Raw genomic sequence first — 23,668 nt, 5'->3', positions numbered from 1 at the left:
AATTATTCTCTTCTTTACCCATAATTGACCATCTCTCTCAAATTTCTGTCAGAAAATAAAGTAGGTGGAAAATACAGGGAACAATGAGAAATAGTTTCAAGTTCTCATGAGATTCTCCAGGTTGGCAATTCTCTCAATGCAGTGCAAGTTCAGAAACCACAGGCAGCCTCTCCAGCAAAGGCCAAGTTCATGCTGCCAGTTTTACCTTGCCTCGACAAGGCAGAGAACAATGAGAAAGGAATAAGATAAGGGTGAGGAAATCGTAAGACCTTCCCTCTGCCTGCCTGCCTGCCTGTCAGTGTGATGCGATCTAAAGTTTCTGACTTGCCATAGTTAATTGTCCTCTTTCGAATCTGGACAGAAACAGCCAGCTGGTTACAAAATTCTTAAAGAAATCACATATATATCTACCCACTTGGATTCATTCCCTTAGGATATCAGCTTTAACAAGCATCTATTTTTTTTTAAAAAAAAAAAAAAGAAGAGATAAAAGGAAAATTCATACATCTTTTGAGTAATTGCTAGAGGAAACTTTAAGAACATGAAAACCCACTATGTCAACCCACTATGTCCAAAGGCACTCAAGTTTTGCAATATTTGCTTACTGGGACTGCATCCACTTGACGGTAGCCTGCTTACATACATCAAATTATTAGTAAGTCCAATTTCTAGCTGTATCATGTAACCTTCATAGAAATCTCTTAAATGTTGCCTTATCTCAGAATGACGACCTTTACCAGGGATTGGAATGCAATTCCAATCCATTTGGGCACACCTCTTAAATACTACAAAGGAGAGGTATAGTGTAAAAATTAATGAGACAAGTGTGCTGGATTTATGTTGACCTGAAGCCTTAGCAGATCAGACAACTATATATTGTCCTTCTAGGAAAAGGATTTTCAGGAAGTCACACTAATGGCTTTGCACAGCATCAGACAGGTATATCTGGGCTCGTTAACTGGATCACAGAAGCAGCTGGATGGGATGAAACCAGAATAATTTTTCTCAAGTGAGGCCTTGTTACAAAAAAGTTAGGAATTTAGACCTACATATTATCCATCAACATCCACTATTTTTATGTGATGAAGACATAGGGGCAATACAACCATTCAGTTATCTATTTTACATGGAAACAAAAGACCTGGATGAGGCAAATTATTTGCTGATTTTGCACACCCTTGTAGCATGAAATTAATTTCGCAAAACATTAATTTTTAAAAGTCAGCAAATATAAGGCACTTACATACCTGGACTTCTAAATGTATTTAATTGCTTAATCTACGTATTCCTCACCTTGAAAACATGTTTCACATGTGCGAAATCAAAAGGTATTTTCAGTTTTTCAAGTAGCTTCATTGTGCTGTCTAAATCAATCTTCCCAGTTCTGAACTCATGCTGAATGATGGACAAAAACCATGTACGAGAGATCAGGTTAAGGAAGCTTCCGGCTGGTGTCATTGCCTTGTAGTAAGGGGAGGAGGGGGAGAAGGTTTTTTCAAACCCAAAAAGCTTGTGCTCTCCTTGTCTCGTACTCCAGAACGTAGTTCTCTTATGATATCTGATAGTGCAGGAGGCTCTGAGGGACACAGGAAGACATTTTTGCTCTAGGCCCAGAGAATCTGAGGGCAAAGGTGACGAAAAAGGCCAGAGAAAGAGAAGGGGAGGGTGTGAAGGAAAACAAGGGGTGGTGAAGGTCAAGAAAGGGGTGCAGTGAAAGGAGGCAGATGTGGGGAAGCTAAGGGGAGTCAGGAGCTGTGGGGAATGCAGGAAGAGGAGTGCCAGCAACGAGGTGTGGGTGCCCAGCATTGTGCCCACCTCAACAGCTGCAACCGTCCCTGGCTGGACCAGGCCAGACCAGACAGGACTGGCTGCCACAGGCCCTCCCCTGCCACCCAGCTGGGGGGTCCCATGTGTGTGCAGGCCAGACCCAGGCCTGGGAGGAAAGGGGCCTGCACGGGGAGGTTACACAGGGACAGCAGCTCCAGGGCAGGGAGCGGAGTGGAGGAGTAGGAGAGAGGAGCAAAAGGAGGAGGAGGTGGAGCAGGAGGAGGATATCTGTTCTCTTCCATGGCAGCTCTGTATCGCTGGATCTGGTCTCTTCACTGTGGTAGCACTGGCAGTGTTTGGCAGGACATCACCCTGGTTTGCTCCAGTTACCACTGGGACCCTTTCCCTAATGCCCTTGTGGCACAGGCTGCTCAGCCCCTGTGCCCCACTGCCACTGTGAGGTCACAATCTGCAGGCCCCTCCTCCCTACCCCACCCGCCATCTTGTGCCTTTTCCCTCCAGCACAAAGCAGTCTGCGTGCCCTCCCCTCACCTTCGGTCTCCCACACTCTGGATAGCTCTCACCCCCAGGATGTGCCCAAGGCAAGAGCTTTGCAAGCCTGTCACAACAAGAACAACTTCACCCCCAAACCACTTCTTTGACCCTCAGGACAAATTCTCTTCTGGGTTTGACCACCTCTGTGGGGTAACCAGAAAACCCCAGCTGCATGGAGTGGTGCTAGATGAGGGGAACTGTGGCGAGAGGCCCTCCACAAGGGCTTGAAGGCCTACGTGAGCTGCCACTTCCCCGCAGGGAACTTCTGTGTGTTCAGAAAAAGCCTGGGCAAGAGGCAGGTGTTTGTGGCTTGCACTGAGGCTCATCAGTACCAGCCTTCAAATCACTGGAACAGCCTTTGGAAGTCAGACTGGACTTTTGCCCTGACTCCATTTACCACTTAGTTTACAGGGATCTTTCTCCTTCAGATACACTACTTTAAAGATGCCAACCTCCATGTAACTGTCAGCAAGTCTGTGAGTGAGACTCCAAATGGGATAGACCAAAGTCAGTTTGCCACAGGTTTTATGAAATTTGTGAAAGTTGAAGTCACCAAGTTTCATATTGCCATTCTGGAAAACATTCAAGTTTTTCAGAAAGTATATAGGAGAAAAATCTGCAGAAGAAACTCCCTGTTACTCACGCTTTTATGAACTGGAGTAAACTGTTGAATGATCAGCATCTGAATACCAGTGTCTCCCATACAGAAGTGCCCCCATGCTTACTAAACACACTATTTAATATGTTGGCCCAAATAAGTAAATAAATAAAGGCAAAACAGGGGTGTTCAGTTGATTTATTTCTGATTACCCAGGAGAGTGCAGAAGCTGTCATCAGTCAATCACCACTTTGAAAATAATTCAGGTCTGTAGTGACTGAAAATAATTTGCTGTATTTTTTTTTTTTTTGTTTTCTTCATGTATTTTTCAACTGCTTCTAGAGCTACTAGAGGTACTGGTCAAAATGTCAAAAGCAATACAGTGCTTGAGGTGAGACAGCAAGAAAACTTTTACTTTTCTTTGTAATTTTACCCAATATTGTATTTACTTCTGTAACTCTATGCTATATGTAGCATTGGTTATAAGAAATTGGTAAGATATGGTGGCAAAGCTACTGAGGCATTATCTCTAGATTTTTTAATTCATACTGAAACCCAGGAAATTCAGCCTTCCAGCTTTGCTTGTGCATACCTCTCTGCATGCACAAGAGACATCCGTAACCTAGTCAGATGAACAAAGCGAGATCAGTACACAGGAAGAATAAATTTCTTATAGGTAGTGCAGAAGATACTTCAGGACTGCCCAGGGATGTGTGTTGGGTGTTGCAGCATGACAGAATAAAACAATGCTACTTCCCTTCTCCTGGTGTTTATTACAAATACCAAAGGAATATATGTGATTTCGTTTTACTTTCAAACTATGACTGTGATGCTTTGCTAGCATGTTTATTACAGTAAAAGAAATACCAACACACTTGCTGTTTTCTGTAAACATACCTTTTAATTAGAATTTTATTAGGAAAAAAGTTTAATTTCAGGCAGTAACATAAACACTGAACATTCTAAAAAGATTGGTGTGAACATTTAAACATTATTCTTACAAATAGTAGATTTTTTTAATGTAAGCATTAGATTTTGCTTCTGTTCATCACTGCTGGTGGCAATTACACTGTCACACGGGTTGAACATGGCCTTTTGTAAATACTGATCAGTGGCTTTATAACTTCAGTGCTCTGACTGACCATGATTGTTTTCATTGTCATTGTTTTAAAACATATTTAAGAACTATGCATTGTTATGGTTTGGGGGATAATCAACATTGTGTGAAAATGCCATCTTCAGATGACTCTTCTGATGCAAAATGAAGATTTTGCATCTGTACTCACACCTGATTTGGGAAGTTCCTTACTCTATACATCTGAATATGACAATTAATTACGCGGAGAAACCAATAACAAAAAGGTATCTGATATAAAAACCATCATTCTGCATCATTCTATATTGTTGATGACAAAGTCATATGCTCAATTTTTTTATGAGCATTCTAATTTACAAAGCCTAATTGCATAAGAGCAGGTTGTACTGTTGCCAATATTGGAATGAAACTGAAATAAATAGTTCCTTTGATATATACTGAGTTTTTTCAGATTTGCATTGACTAGAGCACACTTTTCATCTGGTTGTTCATCTTTGTGGTCACTCAGCACTAAGGTTCTGGGAGTGTTGTACTAATTTATGTGCAGAAAGGCACTCATCACACAGGGTTTCCTTCCCTCAAGCAGAAAGCAGACTGCTGCCCTTGTAACAAAGTCCCTTGACAATGCCTTTTTCAGATGCCCATTTGTCAGAGAATCTGCACCATGCACTTGAAGAGGGAGAAGGATGGCGCACGGAGAGCATTTTCTGTGCTCCTTCGGTTCTTCACAGAAAACTGCATTACATATGGGTCATTCTCTTTTCACCTCACAGCTGCTGCTGAGATCTGTCCAACATCAATCCAGCTCTTTTAGTCCTGGAGACCATTCAGTGAGCAAGCAGCTGCCTTTACATGGTATTTATTTGAATAAGTGATTATATCTTTATTGAAAATACGAGTAATTTTATTAAGAATGTTATACAACCCAGGACTGCTCTAATGAAGATGGCCTGTTGTGAGTGCAGTTCATGTCTGCAGTACAGAATAACAGATGTAATTTTGGATATATATTTCGTTTCTAACAGAAACATGGTCATAACACTAGAAATTCTGGATTGTGGAAAAAATCACTTACAAATATTGAATCTGAGCTAACAGTAAGGAGCAGTAAGGAACAATGGAAAAGACTAAGCAGTTAGATGGCTTTCAGTTTCATCATTTATTCCACCAGATCAATCCCTTATGAGATGCAAATATATGACATTTTCCTATCTTCCCTATGGGTCTACCTTTATGAACTTTCCATTTTCCTTCAATTTCCTTTCTCTAGAAAAGAGGAAATCTGTGATACCAGAAACTGCAACAAAAGCTGTTCAGAGGCACAGAGTTTGGGCAGAGTAAGCATTCTCATCTGGCTGAAAATGCTTTCTCATTTTTTGCAATGCTTATGGAATTAATCTGGAAAAGATAATTACTCTGCAGGCTTTATCAGTTTTCCCTCTACCTTCTCCATGATTGGCATGGAATTTATTTTTTTCTTTGGAAATTTGAAGCTTGTGGAATAAAAAACTTTATGAGAAGAAAGCGAAGGCATAAAACTCCATTGAAAATTTTAGTCAACTCTACATATACATTTTTGTGACTCTGAATAGGTTTGATATTTAGTTGCAACTTCTTACTCTTTTTCCCATACCAGTTTTTGTGTTGTATAGGGAATACATTCCAACTCATGTTATCTTTATTCCCAAAATCCCCTTTCTTTTCTGTCTGCTGCTTTGAAAACCATTCACATTCTTATCGCTGCCTGTTAATCCACCTCTTTTTATTGGCATCAGTACTCCATATTTTTAGAAAAGAAATGAAGAATAGGCATATATAAGTAAAACAAAAATTAAAGTTGTCAAGCTGTATCTTACAATAGGTTTCTACTGCAGCCAGGAGTATAGCGTACCTACAATTGAAGCTATAACTACCTATTTACAATCACATCTATCTTCAGTTAAAGACTTGTTTTGTGCCTGCAAAAATACATTACCATCAAGTATCTTTCTGTAATATGTTTCCAATACTGCTTTCTCCTTATCTTTGATTGTTACTGAATGGCCACGGTTATTTATCTCAACAAGATCCCCTATCAGTTGAGAACATTTACACCATGAGATGAATTTTCTTTCAAAATAAAATGTGAATTTTGTTGAAACTCTGCTCCTCCGTTTACAGGCTTGCAGACTTACTGGAATCATAAAGTTGGTACAAACATACCTAAGCCAAATTGGCTCATTTTTTTTTATTTCTAAAAATACTTTTAAAACTGCCATTAATTGTTGCTGCAAAGAAAATGATCATTTTTATTACACCAGTAACATTAGAGCTTAGCTTGGACTTCATTATCAGCTTCCAGCTGCATTAAAATTGGAAGAAAATCAACACTAAATATTGGTATTTGGACTGAATATTTAATGTTTTGCTTCATGATTTGCTAGTACTGCAGCAGGTGGAAAAACTATCAAAATGAGGACACTTAGCAAAAAAAGTCATCATTTCATTTTCAAATTTATAGCAGCTTATTTTGTAGTTTCAGAATAAATAGATAAATCTTTACCAGGCACTAAAGACTCAAGTTATCTGTTGGCAGAAAGCAATGTCTATCAGTACTCCTAGTCACTGGAAGAAATCCATGATTTCACCCTTACATTCTCTGCATCTAGTACTAAGTCTTTCTTTGCTTCATTCATGGAATGAAAAAGACAATACTGTAAAAATACCCCGACCCTCCTAGCAAGTTTTTCAGTCTGTAGCCTGTATTAAAATTTCCACTGTGCTTTACTCCCCATTCCTTATCAAGTTGTTGAGAAGAAAAGAAATCATGATTTTGAAACAGAGGAAATAAAAGTGAAGAAAATACAATGAACATTATGTCAAGTGCATCTCTCTCACTGATTTCAAATAATTCATTAGTTCTCCAGTTATAGTAAGACCACATTCAGGGATTATTTTCCCTTCTATAGTAAAAATGGTTTAATATGTTCAACAGATCTGAAAAAGTAGATTTAATACATGCGAAGTGCAAGGTATTTTTCCAAGTCTCTGTGTCAGTGCACCACTCTTACATCAATAGTTGCTTTTATAATTCTTTTTAATGAAAGCTTTGGAGTTATTAAAAATATGGAGTGATTTCAAAAAGTCGCTATTTCAAAAATTTACTATTATGAACTATTCAAAGCATAGTGTCCTGGGATTCTCCAATGCTACAAGAGGTATTTGTTGTAGTAAGGTTTAGGAATTGCCATCATACAAAACTGAGGGAATAAGAGACCTAATAATAATAAAAACAGCCGACACATGTTATATTAAGTCATTTATGGAGCACATTATCTTTGAATGAAACAAGAACCACTACACATCCTTAAATTCATACCCAGAAAATATCCTGAGATTGTGGGATCCTACTAATAGGATCTGGTTGGTTTGGGTTGGAGTTTTTTTAATATTTCTATTCATATGACACATTTGGAAGAGAAGGGAATGTGGGTCTCAGCTTTTTTCTAGATGTAGCTATAGGTCTTTCAGTCCTGAATCTTTATACATAATTAAAGGCTTGCATTTCCTATTTGCTTACTAAGGAACATACCAACTCTTATATACAATGCTGCTTAAATAACATTCATAGCTGCTGTGTTGGTAACAAGAGCAGCTGAGAGCTTTTCTAAATATTCTTCCAGAACCAGAAGGCTAAAAATTTTAAGTCTGTATGCCAATAATTGTAACTATTTTTTCAAAGTATGCTGATAGTGATAAAATGTTAGAGTTTTAAAGTACAGACTGCAAAACAGACCTTTATAAGGGTTCTACCTATGTATCACATCAGAATTGCATGAGACAGATGTGTCTCCTTAGGGAAATGGAAGCTCATCTCAAGCTTCACTGGCAGGGAGCTCCTGTTTCCAGTAGGAAGAGCCCTCAGGGGCAGGCTGGTGGCAAAGCAAGGGCTCAAAAGTCTTTCCATGTTCACTTATTCATTGTTCAGTCTTAAACACAAGAAGTTTAGAGGCCCGGGGAAGGCAAGAAGACACTGAGGGCAGTGCTGCTCATTTAATTTCACTGTTATCTGACTTCTGAGACATAGTCTGTCCATCCAAGAGATAGACTTTAACGCAGATGCATGGTGTAGGCCATACTAAATGCTATAGACAAAGAGAGGATGAAAATACGAGTTTGTGTTCATTGTCATGCGTGGTCATGACTGGAGAGTGTCACAGTGGCACATTCTGACACTGATCCTCCAGTCATTCTGCCTGGGCACAGGGTGGACTGCCCATTTCCCATGGCTCATTTTTTGCCCACATGCTCACATTTCTTTCCCGTGGAAGTGAATGTGTGGTTTAGGATTCTGTGCTGACAGGAGATTGGGACAGGACTGGGCAATGTATCCATGTCTGGGAATTCACTGGCTGAAAGTCTGAGCTCCTTAAGGGGTTAAGGAAAATATGTATTCACCCTGCAAGGCACTTTGAGTGGGGAATTGACAGCTAAGCCTCCTAGAGAGTGGTTTCAGTGGAAAACATTGAGTTTCACTAAAAATCTTTAGTTTCAGATAGAAATACTTTCTGTCCGGAATGAGATAATCAAAAGGAAGATAAAGATGTATGAATTATTAGATTTTTAAAATTTTTATCTCATAGACTTCTGGGTTTTTTTACCTTGCACTGAAGATGCTGTTAAGAAAATGCCCCCTGAGAAGCATCACTTGGATGTCAGACGCAGAGTTAGAAATAAAAACTCTTGTATATGCCTTTAACAGCTGCGTTGTCCTGTATGTAACATGAAGTAATTAGGACTCCATTGATCTCAAAGCAAGTGTCATAGATAACTTACTTATAAAAACAGGTATATTCCGAGTCATAAAGTTTCCTTATGCTTGCTATCTTGCTTTCTAGCATTCAACAGATGAGAAAAAGCAGGTTTTGCTTCTAATGTGTATGAGTTCATTAGTAAGTATCTTCTACAAATCCCTGTCATTATTTCTAAGAAAAACATTTTTGCCAGTTGACTGAAGGTATTATTAATTTTCCTTAAGAATTTTATTTCACACAAGACTTCCCATTTGTAACTTTCTTTTAATTATATCCTCATTAGAGACAGATATGAAAAGCACAGCTTATTTCCAGTATTTATTATTCATTCTTGTATTATTAATTAATTGATGCCTGAAGTGTGTCTGCACTAAAAAGTCACCTTCTTGTTCATCAGTTTTGCATGTCCATAAAATAAATGTGATTGCTTCATATACTGTATTACATAGATTCAGTACCGTTGCTTTCCATATATAACACCTTCATGCAAATTTATCCTGTTGTTCTTTTTTAAATAATTAAGATTATCTGCTAATATGTTCTTGCTCAGGCTGGTTCCTTTAGTAATTATAATCAAGCATGCAGTATGTATTCACTGAGCTTCTATACTTCCATTGTTTCTTTTCCCATCAAAAGGTCATTTTGAAGACAGATCAACAACATACTTTCTATGATCTGTAAGCCCTGCAAAAAACAAGCTGTTATTTCAGCCTCTGGGATGCAGTTCCGTATGCGTAAATCCATTATAAAACATGGATTTAGCTGAAGCCAATGAAAAGCATAATTAACGTTTCGGTATTCTATGTGAGATAATTTATTTTTCCATTATAAAAGTTACGTGGGCTGCCAAACGTGTGATACAGATTATGGGACAAAGTGTGCTTAAAATGCATTTTTTTCCAAAACAACGTGATATGTCCTGTGAAGTATTCATGGGGAGAAAGAGAAGATTAAAATGCATAGGCTCTATTTTGCCTTCAGCTCTTTGCTGGCTCTTCTTTTTAAGTCCCAGTTCAACAAAGTACTTAATTGTTTGATTAATTATAATCATTTTACTATTTCCACTGGGAGGAATAGTATGATATAGGTACTATGATGCTACAGCTGGTTAAATTGGATCACACAAAGCTGAAGGACCTGATACAGACAGGATGGACAGAAACAGAACAATTCCTTTCTTTTGACGCTGAACTTTCTTTAAATTAATACCAACACATTTGGAAATGGATATAGAAGTCTAGAAGCTTCTGTAAATTAAATTATAAGCATTTATTCATTCTCTGGTCAAATACACAACAGTCAAGTGAAGCACCTAAGCAGGCCATCGGTATTTAGGCTCTGAACTACAGCTTACTTCCTGCAAGAGTGTTCAGTGTCTGCTTAATTTAAGGAGGTTCAGCTCTGTGTATCCTTCTTCCAGTGGAGTGCATTTGCAGATATATTATGGACTGGCACTCAGAGGAAGCACACTCCGCTACACCTGTAGAAAATGTGTTAATGGGTACCACAGAATGTGCAACCGGTGGGCATAAAAAGAGCAAGACTGAAGGAATTCATGACTTAGGTCTCCAGCTACCTTCCAGCTACATTCTGATCACCTCTTCTGTATCATGAAGGTACAAAACAAATCCTTTAAACTTTCCATACTGCTTCTGTGGATTCCGTAGAGTATAATTCTTTTTCATGATGAGGTAATTGACCATTGTGTATTGGGAAATTAAATACATGCAAGACTGAGCTGCTGTGATTCTGTAAGAGTGGGGGTACTTATGTGTCTTCAGACAACAGGAGGGAGGGAAAAAATTAGGTGCAGAATGAAGGAGAAAAAACTGTCGGACTTTTGCCTGCCATTAGCATCCTTATTGTAGATTCTGAGGTTATTTTCAGTACAAAATAAATTTTAAGAATTTCCTAAAGATACTTATTACTATTAAAAGAATTTATTTGAATACTGTGAACACGCAGGACCATACCAGAAGAGATCAAAGTATTTGCAAGTTTACCCCTGTAACTGCGTAGGTAATTGAAGTGTTTATCTTCTTTTGATATTGGTACAATATTTTTCTAAGCAAAAAGTTGGAGTGGAAACAAGAACTCAATATATTTAGCGTAAAAATCTGTGTTCAAAAGTCACTTTGCTGCTTCTGTTCCTGTTTCATTAAAGCCCTCACAGGCAGCATAATCCTAATAATTTTAACTCCCTAAAAGAATATCCTCTGTTTCATTTTCTTCTAAAAGGCCAAATTATTAACTATGTCATACTGTAAAAAGTCATCTAAAGCCATCATGATGTGCTAAGCAGGAAGCAAATCGCCAGGGGCTGTAAGCTTTGTGTCAAAGGACAGTTGTTTGTAGCTCATTAGTATGATGAAGTGAAATCTGAAATTATATTAAAATGTTTGTTTAAGATGTAATTAGTGAGGAATTTATGCATTTTCAAGTATTCCATACAGATCTGTAGTCTCGTATCAACAGTGGCCAAAATGCTTTCTTAGATATATTATTTGCCTCCTCCAGAGGCAGAAAAACAATACAAAAGCCAAAATCTATTACTCAGTGTTTGTTTGCTTTTATTCTTTTTGCCACCTCTCTCTTTTCTCACCTGTGCAACCGTGACTGCCGAATTATGATTCCGCAGGAGACCTCAATTCAGCCTGTCCTGTTTCCTTTCTGCCTTTAGATACCTGAAGAAAATTCAAATAAAAGCTGAATGTCTGTGTGACTTCAGGCCATGTAGGCCAACAGCCAGCTTTCAGTCTGGTGTAACACGAGTACTAGGTACCTCAAAGGCAGTTTCTCAGGTGCACAAGCTAAATGCTGGACAATTTATTTGCTCACACTGGTCAAAAGGAGAATAAAGACTTCACACACGACACTTCAGCTGGACTCCTTGTTTTTGACATCAGGGAAGCTGTCATGAAACAGAGATGCCATTTTTTCCTTGGGAATTTGATCTTGACACCTTTCTCCCTGTAAGTACACACTGTGACCTGTGCTGCATGCCCAATTTAGCGGTTTACCCACAGAGCTCTGGGCAGCCACTACTGCCTCTCTTTAGCGCAAACTCTGGATGCAGGGCTTCAGACCAAACTGTAGAACCTCTCCTTCAGTGTATTAGAAAGAATGGATGAAGATCCTATTTTCCACGGGCACTTAGCTTTCTACAGGGTTGGCAAGCAGACCTGTGAATGTGAGCACACACACACACACACACAAAGGAAGAAGGTAGAAAAAAAAAAATCTAAGTATGTGGGAAAAAAAAGGCTTCTTGTTCTTGGAGTACAGTAATGCCTGACCCGTTTCTGAAAAAAAGATAGAGAATACAATAGATGCAGAACTAATATACTTCTATCAGCCTGTCAAAATAAGCAGTAGTGAATCCTGAAAGGGAAAAACCTTAAAGGACAAGATCATTTCAGAATGTTCAGAGTAAATATGGTGTCCTCTAGATGGTATTATGGTTAAATAAGAACACTGCACAAAAATAAAACCAGAAAACCTAATATCTGCATGTTTAAAATAAAAAGAGGGAATATTTCCCATCCAGCATATAGCCAGTATTTAGAGTGAACAGCTGAAGATAGTTACATTATTGAAAAATACCCATATGACCAATGGGTTGCTAATGTCCAAAGACATGTTAACTAAATACAGTGCATTAAACCACAACCATGTTATATTAGGTACTAGAAAAACCCATCTTTTACTCCATTAAAAATATCATTTTATACTTAGATAAATTTTGGATATTTTCATCACAGTTTAGCTACTCCATTGTATACCAGGTGAAAACCTGGCCTCAGGATTTGCCCCACTACTAGTGTGGCAAATACTGATTGCTGTCTGGATTTTGGATAGTAGCTTCTACCAAGTAAGAATCTCCCATCCATTTGGTATTAAATCCATTTAAAATCTTTGCACAGTAGATCTCAGTCCTGGGATGTCAAAACACCAATCAGCCTAGTTCTTGAAACTGATTCATTACTGCTTTGCCAGAAGAGCTAAGACCCAGGCTAATGAGATTACATACAATATAGTTCTACTGCAGCTATACTGATTTTAGAATTCATGTGGTATCTCTGATAGAATCCCCAGCTCTACAGCACAGTACAACTATGCCAGCATTGGTGTTGCTACCTCAGGGTCACTGCAAATGCACTGTGGGCATGAAATGCCCTATAAAGGGCAGGACAGACCTGCCATTAGAAAACATATTTTAGTGAAGGAAAAAAGACTGTATAGAGAAAACATAAAATGTATGTGTATATATATGAAAAACATAAAGAGCATATATATATATGTATATATATACACACACACTTTGAGATTAAATAGAGCCAATAAAATTAGGAGAGCTAAAAATCATAAAAGGGCTGTTTTAACTCACATACAGGATGCAAGCTGTAGTCACTTATTCAGTGTTTAATGTAGCATCATTGAAGATTCATCCTATACAGGTTTCAAATAATCCTCACAAGAAAAAAGGTTACAGTGAAAGGCATATTAGAGGAATTACTGAAAAATAAATGTATCTAAACAAGGGGAAGCTGAGTACACTGGGTACGTCTACGCACTCTACACAAACTTTTCCTTTGAAAGAAAATTTAATGATCCGATAATAATTGGTTAACAGCTAAACTTTTTCCCTGGTTGCCAAATAGATTTACAAATACGCAGTTAGCAATACTGATTTAGGTACTGTATCTAATATAATTACAGAATATTGAAGCTTTAAAGGCAGTATTTGTTGGTGTCTTCATACTTTCAAAAAATCAGCAAATACTATGCTTTTTTTCAGAATAAGAGCCTTTAAAAATACTGTCTGATCACTTAAAATATTGGACTTAAATAATTTTTTATCACAGATTACTGTAAATACCTCTAAACCCTGAGTTGTTATATATAAATTTACTATGCCTCAAGATAAGAATCTATCCCATAGTAAAATGCTCCCATATTTAATCTAATTTGCTTATAAAAATGCATCACTTATACAAATAAAGATAGCTTTGGAAATAATATTTGATTTAACTTTTATTATTTATATTAAAAAAAATTAAATGCCTCTATTTTGTCAAATCATGTGAAATATCATTAAGAATAGATATCTGTTCCAAAAAGCTTTCATAGAGTAAAGGCTTGTGTATATGATTTCTGTAGCTATGACAATGCCTGTTTAGAAACCTAGACAGAAGAAGGAACATAAATATTTATTACAGACATGCTTATCCTGCTTATAATAGTATTGTATGTTCTCATAAATTCCCAAGAAGAAACTGTACTTGTACCAGTGCCATGAACCTTGTACCATGCAGCTATCCTGTGGGAAGCCACGTACTAATGAGTTAATGTAATCATATAGAAAAACTTGTAATTACAAACACGGACCACAAATAGCATCAGAAAAATCATTTTTCACCCATGAGGGGAATAAAATTTTAACAAGTCATAATTCAGCCTTAGGTGGGAGAAGCAATAAGCCCCGGGAGACCGAATGAAGTCTGCCCAGAGAAGAGCTGCAAGCTGAGCTGCCGTCCTTATTCCAAGTGGAACCAGTTTTATCAAATGCACAGTGAGATCAGTGAGTATACAGCTCCTGCCCACGGTCACGTTACTCCTGAGAAATGTTAGGGAGAGTCACGGGGTAGGGGAACGAATGCCTGTGGTTGCGGCAGGCTGCTCCCCGGGATAGGCCTCTTTTTTTGTGGCATGGGCTGGGCATTGCTGTCACACACGCGAGGAGGACACATCTGACTCTCGGGAGGGATGGTGGCCAAAAGTAGCCTGCTGTTGTTAGAGCAATCTACCTGGCCTCCCTGCAGCGTACTGGTAAAAGAGCACAGCCTGAAAAAAAGATCTAGGGCCACAGCTTCCCTGGGCATTCCCTGAAGGATGAAAGAAGGATTACTGGGGACAAGAAGTTGAAAAATGAAATTTGGATGAGGGCTGGAGGCAAACGGATTCTGTAGCCAGCAGATTTGCCCATAGCTCCCAAATAGTATGCTGGGTTTTGCATGTAGCTCAATTCTGAATTTATGCTACTGTTTGCATATACCTCTGAAATTCAGTGCCAGGCTGTAACCTCCTGTCTTATGGATAGCTCTATATATGTCAATTTGCTATGACCTTTTGCTTTGTTGACTGAAGTGACAGAAATTTGCACGGTGTAGCTAAATGATCCACTCCTGTGTATCGAAGAAATATGGATGTTGTTCAGATTCCAGAATTGTTTTGGTCAGTTTGCCCTTTGAAAAATATATTTAACTTTTCTATTTAAAGAACAATATGTTGAAAGCAAGGCACTCAGATGTTTACTTTTAAGTGTTTGTACTTTCTGATGCAATCTTTATAGTCATTATCATCTGTAGTTACAATCATATAGTAGTTATTTGCAGGTTGTTTGGCTGGTGTGTTGGTTAGTTTGCTTTGCATAAGAGTTCTGTTTCATTCACTACCTTGCTTCGTACCTTGGGATAAATTTGGGATATAATTTAAGTTTTCTCTTTTTTCAACAGGAAACACGTTAAGAAAGAACTTTATTTTGACATGGGCTATTTTTAAAATAGATTAAACAGAGGGCTACTGCTGTATAGAGTGAGAAAGAATGGTACAATTTAGGAGCCCCAACTTCATCAGAAGACTATATCAGCCCCAATTCACTACGCATAATTCTTCATCTTGTGTGTTTGCAAAAGTACTTGAATGGCCATTGCAAATTCTCATTTCTATCATCAGTTAATTGAAACATTCTGAATGCAAAAGAAAGGCAGTTAAACTGTTAGACCTACAGTGACATACACTCTCAGCTTTTCAGTTACTGGATGTTTGTTCCCAGTCTCGAGAAGATGGACTATGTTTCAGGAAATCGATTCTGTTCTCATTTAAGCCGAAGGACCTTGATTTTGCGGCATATCCTGCTCTTTCTTCAAAAAGATTTATTACAAAAGATGTAGAAATTCTAATGAGGTTCCCTGAAAATTTAGATTCCCTGAAGGCAAACTCTGCAGTGTAAAGCCTCTCTCTTGTAGTGGTGTCTTATCACACGATTTCCTCAAAGTTCTCCACCGGGGTCTGTATTAGAGCACATGGGATTGTGGCCTAACCACAGAGAGGAATCTTCTGCTGTGCTGACAGCCGCTTGGGCTAAACCAGGAAAATCTGTATTTCTTCTAGAAATTAAAATCGAAAGCACGCTAACATGGAAACATCTCATCTACAGTGTTAACACCACACATAAACTTCATAGTCGAGTACCAGAGCAGAGAGCAACAGCTTATCTCTTCTTTTAAACAGGTAAGTACAAGAAATTAATCACCACAATGCTCCTGGTTATTACCTCCAAATATATACATTTAGGGGTAGGAAGGAAATTAAATAGAGGTTAAATTACACCCTTTGTACAGCATAGCACCCTCTGGGCAAATACTATCACAAAGAAACCCAGGGTACAGTCACCCGCCAGGCCCTGACTCTCTGCACTGCTGTGAAACTTGCTCTGAAATGATCAGTAAGCTGCACATGTTCACCTTGGTGTACCTCTCCCGCTTTGCCAGCTCCTAAAAGGGGAAGAAAATGCAAGAATCGTCTCTTTCTGCTGCTATTTCTCTGCTGAGAAAGCAAGCAGGCAATAGTGAGTGCTAACAGAACCTGTCGATGTGACTTGATGCTATATAGCACATACAGCTGAAAAGCCTCCACTTGTGTTTGGGGAAAGGACAGTAGTAATCAAGGCTCAGAAGTTTTAAGGTAAGAATATATTAAAAGCAATTGCTCTAATGGTAGGCTACCTTCAGAAACTGAAAATACGTGACCTTTATTTCATCTGCTCTTTTGTGATTAAGGATTGTTTATGCTCTTGTTGTTTGTGCAAGCAGAAAGCCACCTTCCCTTAAAATATCAAATAAGTGCTTGTAAGAGCTTGACTAACTGACGTTAATGCTCATTCTCCCTTGGGGACAGAATATTGGAATTTGACTTCCTTTGGCATTGTAAGCCAGAAAATAGGGAAATCCTTAGAAATCTCCAGAACATGATCTCAATTTTTTTAATTGCAGACACCTGGGAGTCAGGAGATTTTGTCTTTAACTTCAATAATTAAATCATGATTTTAAACTAAAGGCTGAAAAGTTGGTACTTGCTCATTTTGGGATCAACACTGGGAAGAAAGAAATGTAATCATTCCAGCAGATAGTATCGCAGAAGTCAATCCTTTGTTATTGAATCTCAGCCAGTCACCAAACCTTTGGAACTACAGCCTTCGAAATGTTGTATGCTCACTTGTTATGGACAGTCATGTATCAAATAATAACAAGAATAATTGATTCCCTGTCCTTAAGGTTACCAAAGGCCATCTAAAATTTATGAATGTCTTTCATCAACTTTTCAATTTGTCAGTTCCCAGGGGTTCCTATCCAGAGTATTTTATCTAACGCTGCTGTCAAAGTGTGAATGAGTCTCCACTATTCATAAGGCAGGTGACATCATACTGTTCTGAACACTGAACAGAAGGTTGACGCAGAGTCCCAATCTTAGTCATTTTTGTCTACCCAACTCCTTTTACAGCATCGTTGTGAATCACAGTAAGTTTAGTTTGCAGATCTTTGCTCACCAATTTCACTGTGAGATCTAAGTACAGAGCAAATAAAAAATAAAGATGATTGAAAACCAAAAGTAGTTATATGGGTTATCTCTTTTGAGTTCAAATGGTATTTATGACCCAGAAATTGTTCAGTCACATTTGCTTTTCTTGAAAAACTTACCTTTACTCCATTTTTTGTTGAGAGATCCCCAGTTGTGTTTTAGTGTTTTGATATATTTACTTGTTTGAAGTCATTTGTTGTAATTAGTCATTAAGGATTTATTTGCTGAGAAACATACTCGGTTTCCTTTATGTCCCTGCCTAGATGTTCATAATTCATATGATCAGATGGACCATTTCTGCTTGAGAGAAGCTATCTCCTCTTTTTTTTTTCTGATGTAAATTGTATTTATGTTGAATTCAGACAAGTTAGAAGTATTCTAATTCTCTTCCCTGGGGTTTTCAGTCACATCGTATACTAGTACATTTATTGCCTTCTCTAATTTCTTTATGGAGTTCCATATGTATTTAATATGAGAATCTCCCAGTTTTTCAAGCAAATATGGCTGGATGTTTGTATGCATTGATTCTCTCATAGCATCAACCCACACTACACTAGATTGCAATTGCTGTACTGTATTCTCTCTTCCACTTCCCTCATTAATGGGACATTATCCTTAGATTTAAAATTAATCATATTATTCATGCAGTTTTACATCAGAAGTGGTCTCTCTGTTCCCCTGTATCACCAGAGAGAAAAGCAGTGGGCTTCTAGAATAGACAGTACAGGAATGCACTGCTGACTGATTTTCCCAAGCAGGAAGAATCACACACCTAACCCCGAATGTCCTCAGACATCATTTTCATTTGGACAAACATTCATCAACAAATCCCAAACAGTTCAACATCCAATGGATTCTTTACTGTAACCCATCGGCCCCTGCTAGACTCTCCCAGGTCCCAGTAGCTCTTCTCCAATTCTACTACCTCCATCTTTCCAGATGAAGCAACTTAATTTATGGAACTGATTTCTTTGAATAACTTCTGCCATCCTTAAGGGGAACTGTGTGCTATGATATGATCCATTGGAAAACTCCACCGCAGGGTCCAAGCTTCTGTTCTTAAAACCATCTCAAAAATTGGCAGTTGCCAGGCATGGTTTTGTCAGAAAGTTGAATAGCTGTTTAACAGGGTGTTAATGGTAACAGGTATTTTAATATTTATTATTTCAAGCTATTTTTTCATATTTTTGGATCTTTAACACAGATGAAGATGTGTCTGATTGCCCTCTCATAGCAAAATTCCATATAACATGGAGGAATGAAAAGCTATTCTATTTTTTCTTGCTACCTCAGCAACTTTATACAGAAATACTTTACATTTTTTAAGAGACACAGTATAAGAATTAATATTTTCCTGGAAATAAATTTACAGCAGTAAGTTTCTGACATAAAGAGAAAATTAATATAAACTGATGGATAAGATGGGATGTGGAACATTATGTATTTTGCCTCATGGCTACTGTCTGTAGGGTTGCTGCTAGTAATGCTTCACTGACAAAAATACTACATACATATATTGAAAATAGTCTTTGGACAGACAGCTACAAGACAGCACTATATCAGGAACTGTGAAACAAATGTTATGGGTTTGTAATAGGTATAACTGGGACTGATTTGGGATTGAAGAGTGCTGGCAAGCTAATTTGCAAACAGATGTGTGGGCACATGTTATATGCATCCAGAACAGTTCTGCTTTGCCATTTTGTGCAGAATTGTTCTGTGCATAACTATTTGATAGAGCAGTAAAGAACCATGAAATTGATGCCTAAAAAAAGGTAATATGATTCTTTTTTGAACGTGACTAGCAAAAAAAAAAAAAAAAAATTTATTGGCTGAATAGTTTGCTTCCAATTTGTTAGAAAGGACTTGGCAACAGTCACCTGAATAAGCATATATGTACTCAAATACTTATTCCCTTGTCAATATAGTTTAGGATTATTTAAAAGACAATATTTTGTTTGTGTTTTTTAATACCCTCAGACTTATTTTACAATGCTGCATATTCAAAAATTAAAGTAACAACAAACTCTGCCTCCAAAGTTTTTCTCGTTCAGCTGGCATTTCTGCTCAACCAACTCATTATTTATCATAATTCATGTAGGCTTGTCTTCATATCTGAAAACAGGTAAAAAGTAAGGAAACACAGTTTATATTGACCAAAATTTTCAAATTTTTAGCTATCAAAGTTTAAAGAGCAATAGATTTTGTTGACTTCAGGTTGAGTTGAAAGGGTGATAGAACAGATGATGCATCGATTTAACAAACTGCAGATCAGTTAATTACAATGACCTCATCAGCATGAGAGCGACCAAAATTCAGTCTTAGGTCTAATACACAAATTTAAACGAGTGATCCTAAATCTACTATATTAGGGAAAAAAAAAAGAAAAAAAAACTCCTCACTTTTCTGTTTCGTAACAAAAGGGCAGTATTTTCTATAGCCATTTACCTAGGTATAAATCAACAGTAATTACCAAAAGTGGATCATAAACTTTGCTAGCAATTGATATATGTGGTGTTTCACCCTGGTTTGTTTATCATTTGGTATATCTGTGTTCAGCTTTATAGGCCCAAAGATAGGAGAAGCTTCAGCCCTATGGCAGCCAATGAAATCAAAACAAGAACTATAAATTTTGTTTATGACACAAATCATTCCTTTTCAGAATATCTGACTGTCAAGGTTATGGTAATATCTATCAATTCAATCTCTTCTGAAAGGTACGTGTGGAAAGTTATTTAAATCTTGATTTTAAATCACATGCTGTCTCATAAATGCTGTATTTGTGTGGTGGGGAACTTGCATGTCTACAGGACTCCTCTGCATAATACTGCATCCTGTCAATCCTTGAAATTGATTGATGATGAACATAGTCTACTCTCAAGTACTCATATGAAATCTGACTGACTTTCAAATTCAGCACAGAATGTACTGAAATTTTTGAAAGACATATAAAATTAGTCTCCCATTATCTTTATGTCAGTGAGTTAATGTACATTAAGCACACAAGTTCGTACTTTAAAATGGACACCATGGACAGCACAATAAACTGAAGATCTGGATTCCCAAACTTTTCCTAAATTACTTGCTGGTTTCTTTTTTGTTGTGTTCTGCTCCACAAGTTTGCTGTCGATGTAGTTTGTAAAAAAATCATGTATGGATACTAAATCAGAAATTAGTACCTTTCTGTAATCCTTACACAAGTTACTATTTAAAATACATGAATATTCATTTTGTTCCAAGTGATAAAGATAAATTTTGTCCCAACAATGAACAGTTTTCCTTATTCCCACACCACACCTCCCATAATGAGATCACAGATTTCTGTCTGTGGAATCTCAGGGCAGAAAGGCAGAAGGTAGAGGGGCGCAACTAGCTATTTGTTCCCTACAAAAAATTGTTTCATTCTTTATATGAAGATTAAGGTCAGCTAAAACATACTGATGCATTATTTAGTGCTGCACAAAGCATGATTATGGATATTATGGATATTTCAAAAAATATACAAAGATTCTCATTTAATCAACATGATCACAATGTATAAAACTAATCAACCCAACCAAGCTATACAAAACTTGCATTCTGGATTTGCAGAGCACCTTACAAATACTGTCATTCTGAGTAGATATTTGAGGAGAGTTTAGCAAGTGTAAATATGAGAGTTTTGTTTAAGTTTGCTCTCTTGTCTCTGTCCTACCTCATGTGTTGGGTTTTTTACATTTTTTCTTTTATTGCTCTGAGCTGTGTTTCTGATGATAGCATCAAATCTGAGGCCTATTTAAGTTGTTTCAGTTTAAATGCATAAAACCAAATAATTTCCTATTATGTAATTATTGTCACTCCAAATACCTGTGTCTTTGTGATTTGCTTTATAACTACTGTCACATTTCAGTGACTACCAGGCATTCAAACACCAGCAGTCTGGCTGAGAGCCATCATTAGCAAATCAAAGCAGATGTATTTGTATATATATATATTCCTTCTCAGTCCTCTGAGTTCTCTGTACTGTTGATACCTTAGCTTTTGACTCCTGCCAAACCATTAGTCTGCCTAGTAGCAGACATTGTTTTGGCACAGTACTGAGATTTTTAAGGAAATACATTCCTAATCTTAGGGACGGAAAAATGGTGTCTACAACGGTTCTGTATAGCCTTCAAGAAAGTCCAGTAACAAAGCCATGGTTAAAATGAATTTGTCTGTTGTGGACAGGCTGCCCTCATTCTTGTTCCCTGGATTTTTCTCTGTGCCACGGAGCCCTCCTCTCCCAGGTGCAGCTTCATCCTCAAGTGAGGAACCACAGCAGATTTGCCCTCAGCAAATACTGCTGTTTCCCACCAGAATATAGTTCTTGGCAGTTAGATTTCTTTGGCTGTTACAAAACATTTTCTTATATTTTTTTTCTTTATTAGGAATCTTCAACAAGGAAATACTACGATTAAGAGTTCTTGAGATGTATGAGATGTGATTTAGCAGCTACTTCACCAGAGACTTGAGGAAATGACCCACATACTTTGGGCCACAATTCTCTGCTTGTTGAATGAGGATGAAATCATCTTCTTTCCTTCGCCCTTCTGTCATCATCTGTTTAGACTGTAAGGCCCTTGGGATGCAGGTGGTGCTTTGTGAAGAATAGGTCCTCATTTCAACTGGAGAACTTTCCGGACTGAATTCATTACGAGGGTCAGGAAGAATAGGGACAGACACTAAGCAGATTAAACATTGCAGAAGTGTCAATCACGGAAAGGGTGAAAGATTTCTAATAGCCAATTTTCACTGAAGAAACGAGGGGAAGAAGAACATGTTTCTGTGCAATCATACCTACTCATTAACTCAGTAATAATCATATCTTTGGTTAGTGAACTCCTTGCATTTCAGGCCTGGATTGTATTTAGCTGAGGCTACAGTCATTATTGAGACTCACTCCTCTCACCCCAGTTTATTTTTTAACTTCACTGTCATGATAAGCCTCAAATAGGTTAATTTTTGGATCCTTCTATGGCCTTCATGCACTAGGGTCATCACATTTGCTTTATTTCCTACTGTAAATACTGACTTTTGGAGTCAGTATTTAAATTTATTTAAATTGCCTGAGGCATACAGTTTTGCAATAAAAGAGAAAGATGCAAGAAAACCCCCATCCTGATATTTTGGGAGGACATATAAAAAACCCAAACCCAATTTAGGGCATGATTTATTTAATAGAAGATAAGAATGGGCAATAAAACTCTAGATTTATTTTTGGTTTTGTACTGGTTCTGTTGTCTCCAGCTGCCTTCAAAAATAATATCTAGAAATTAAAGTGTCTTATTCTGGAAATGGAATAAGTTTCTTTGTAAAGTGACACAGAGTGGAAGAATCTGGAACTTTACTGAAGCGGTACTTTTTTTTTTTTAAGGCTAAATAAACTAGTTTTAATATGAATTTTAGGAGAGGAAGGGAAAGGGGACTGCTAAAACGGTAAGGAACATGTAATCCAGTAGGAAGAAAAGTGATGAACACAGCTAGGACAAAAAAAGTCAAGGTCAGAAAGAGAGCAATAAATTATTCTGCAGAATGACAACTTTTAATCTCATTTGTTGTAGTTTTGGCTACGTAAAGCCTCACTTTCACACAATGTCTTGTGCATTGCACCCTCTCTTGTAAACACGAGTAGAACAAGTAGCTCTGTTGTATTTAAAAGCTTTCAAATGCAAAATGGCTGTGAAGAGTAAAAAACAAAAAAATAAGAGTGATCTTAAAAACTATCTCTGACCACAATTTTGCTTTCAAAATTCTGTTTTAGGAAGGCAGTCAAAATTTATAAACATAAATAACATTCAATATTTATTGGCATTTTCCATCAAGGAAAATATTATCTCAACAATATTTTAGAAGACTTTTTATGAAAAGCTAATGCATTATGTATATTTAGGTCTTTCAGCCATTAAATGTGCCAATTGACCACATAAATGCTTCACTTCTGAGTCCCACAAAAACATCATTTCAAAAAGACAGTAAAATTGCAGATGAAATATTTTTATTAGAGATTTGGGTATTGTAAAATTAACTGCTATAACTACATTGGCAACTTAAGGGGCTTGGAAAGCACACTAAAACACTCATAACTTGCACTAACTGCAGGTCCTGGTTTTTCTGCTGTACTACCCTATATTCTTGTAAGAATATAAATTAGATGCTTAGAAATTATCTGTGGTGGCACTGTACAGTATTCTTTTGAGCAGA

The 23,668-nt window shown here is 37.4% G+C and overlaps 2 protein-coding genes across 2 annotated transcripts in view; one reads left to right on the top strand and one right to left on the bottom strand.

The window, feature by feature from the left end:
* PLCZ1 (phospholipase C, zeta 1) overlaps positions 1 to 2,069 on the bottom strand; it is a 53,340-nt gene extending 51,271 nt beyond the window's left edge. Inside the window, exons 1-2 of the mRNA XM_010149294.1 lie at positions 2,056 to 2,069; positions 1,294 to 1,417 (exon numbers count right to left, since the gene is read on the bottom strand). Coding sequence (XP_010147596.1) covers positions 1,294 to 1,417; positions 2,056 to 2,069 — 138 coding nt within the window. The remainder of the gene's footprint in view (positions 1 to 1,293; positions 1,418 to 2,055) is intronic.
* A 289-nt stretch (positions 2,070 to 2,358) lies between these two features.
* Positions 2,359 to 3,080, top strand: CAPZA3 (capping protein (actin filament) muscle Z-line, alpha 3; the record flags this gene model as incomplete). Its single annotated transcript, XM_010149295.1, is given in 4 exon segments — positions 2,359 to 2,472; positions 2,544 to 2,621; positions 2,751 to 2,946; positions 2,949 to 3,080. Coding segments are annotated over 4 exon segments (520 nt in total), but the record flags the coding sequence as incomplete, so codon positions are not given.
* Positions 3,081 to 23,668: the final 20,588 nt, after the last annotated feature.

This window comes from Eurypyga helias, unplaced genomic scaffold (genome assembly GCF_000690775.1).
Source record: "Eurypyga helias isolate BGI_N326 unplaced genomic scaffold, ASM69077v1 scaffold3113, whole genome shotgun sequence".
In the NCBI taxonomy this organism is placed as follows: Eukaryota; Metazoa; Chordata; class Aves; order Eurypygiformes; family Eurypygidae; genus Eurypyga; species Eurypyga helias.
The sequence above is the reverse complement of the archived record's forward strand: the minus strand, read 5'-3'. Positions and strand labels throughout refer to the sequence as shown.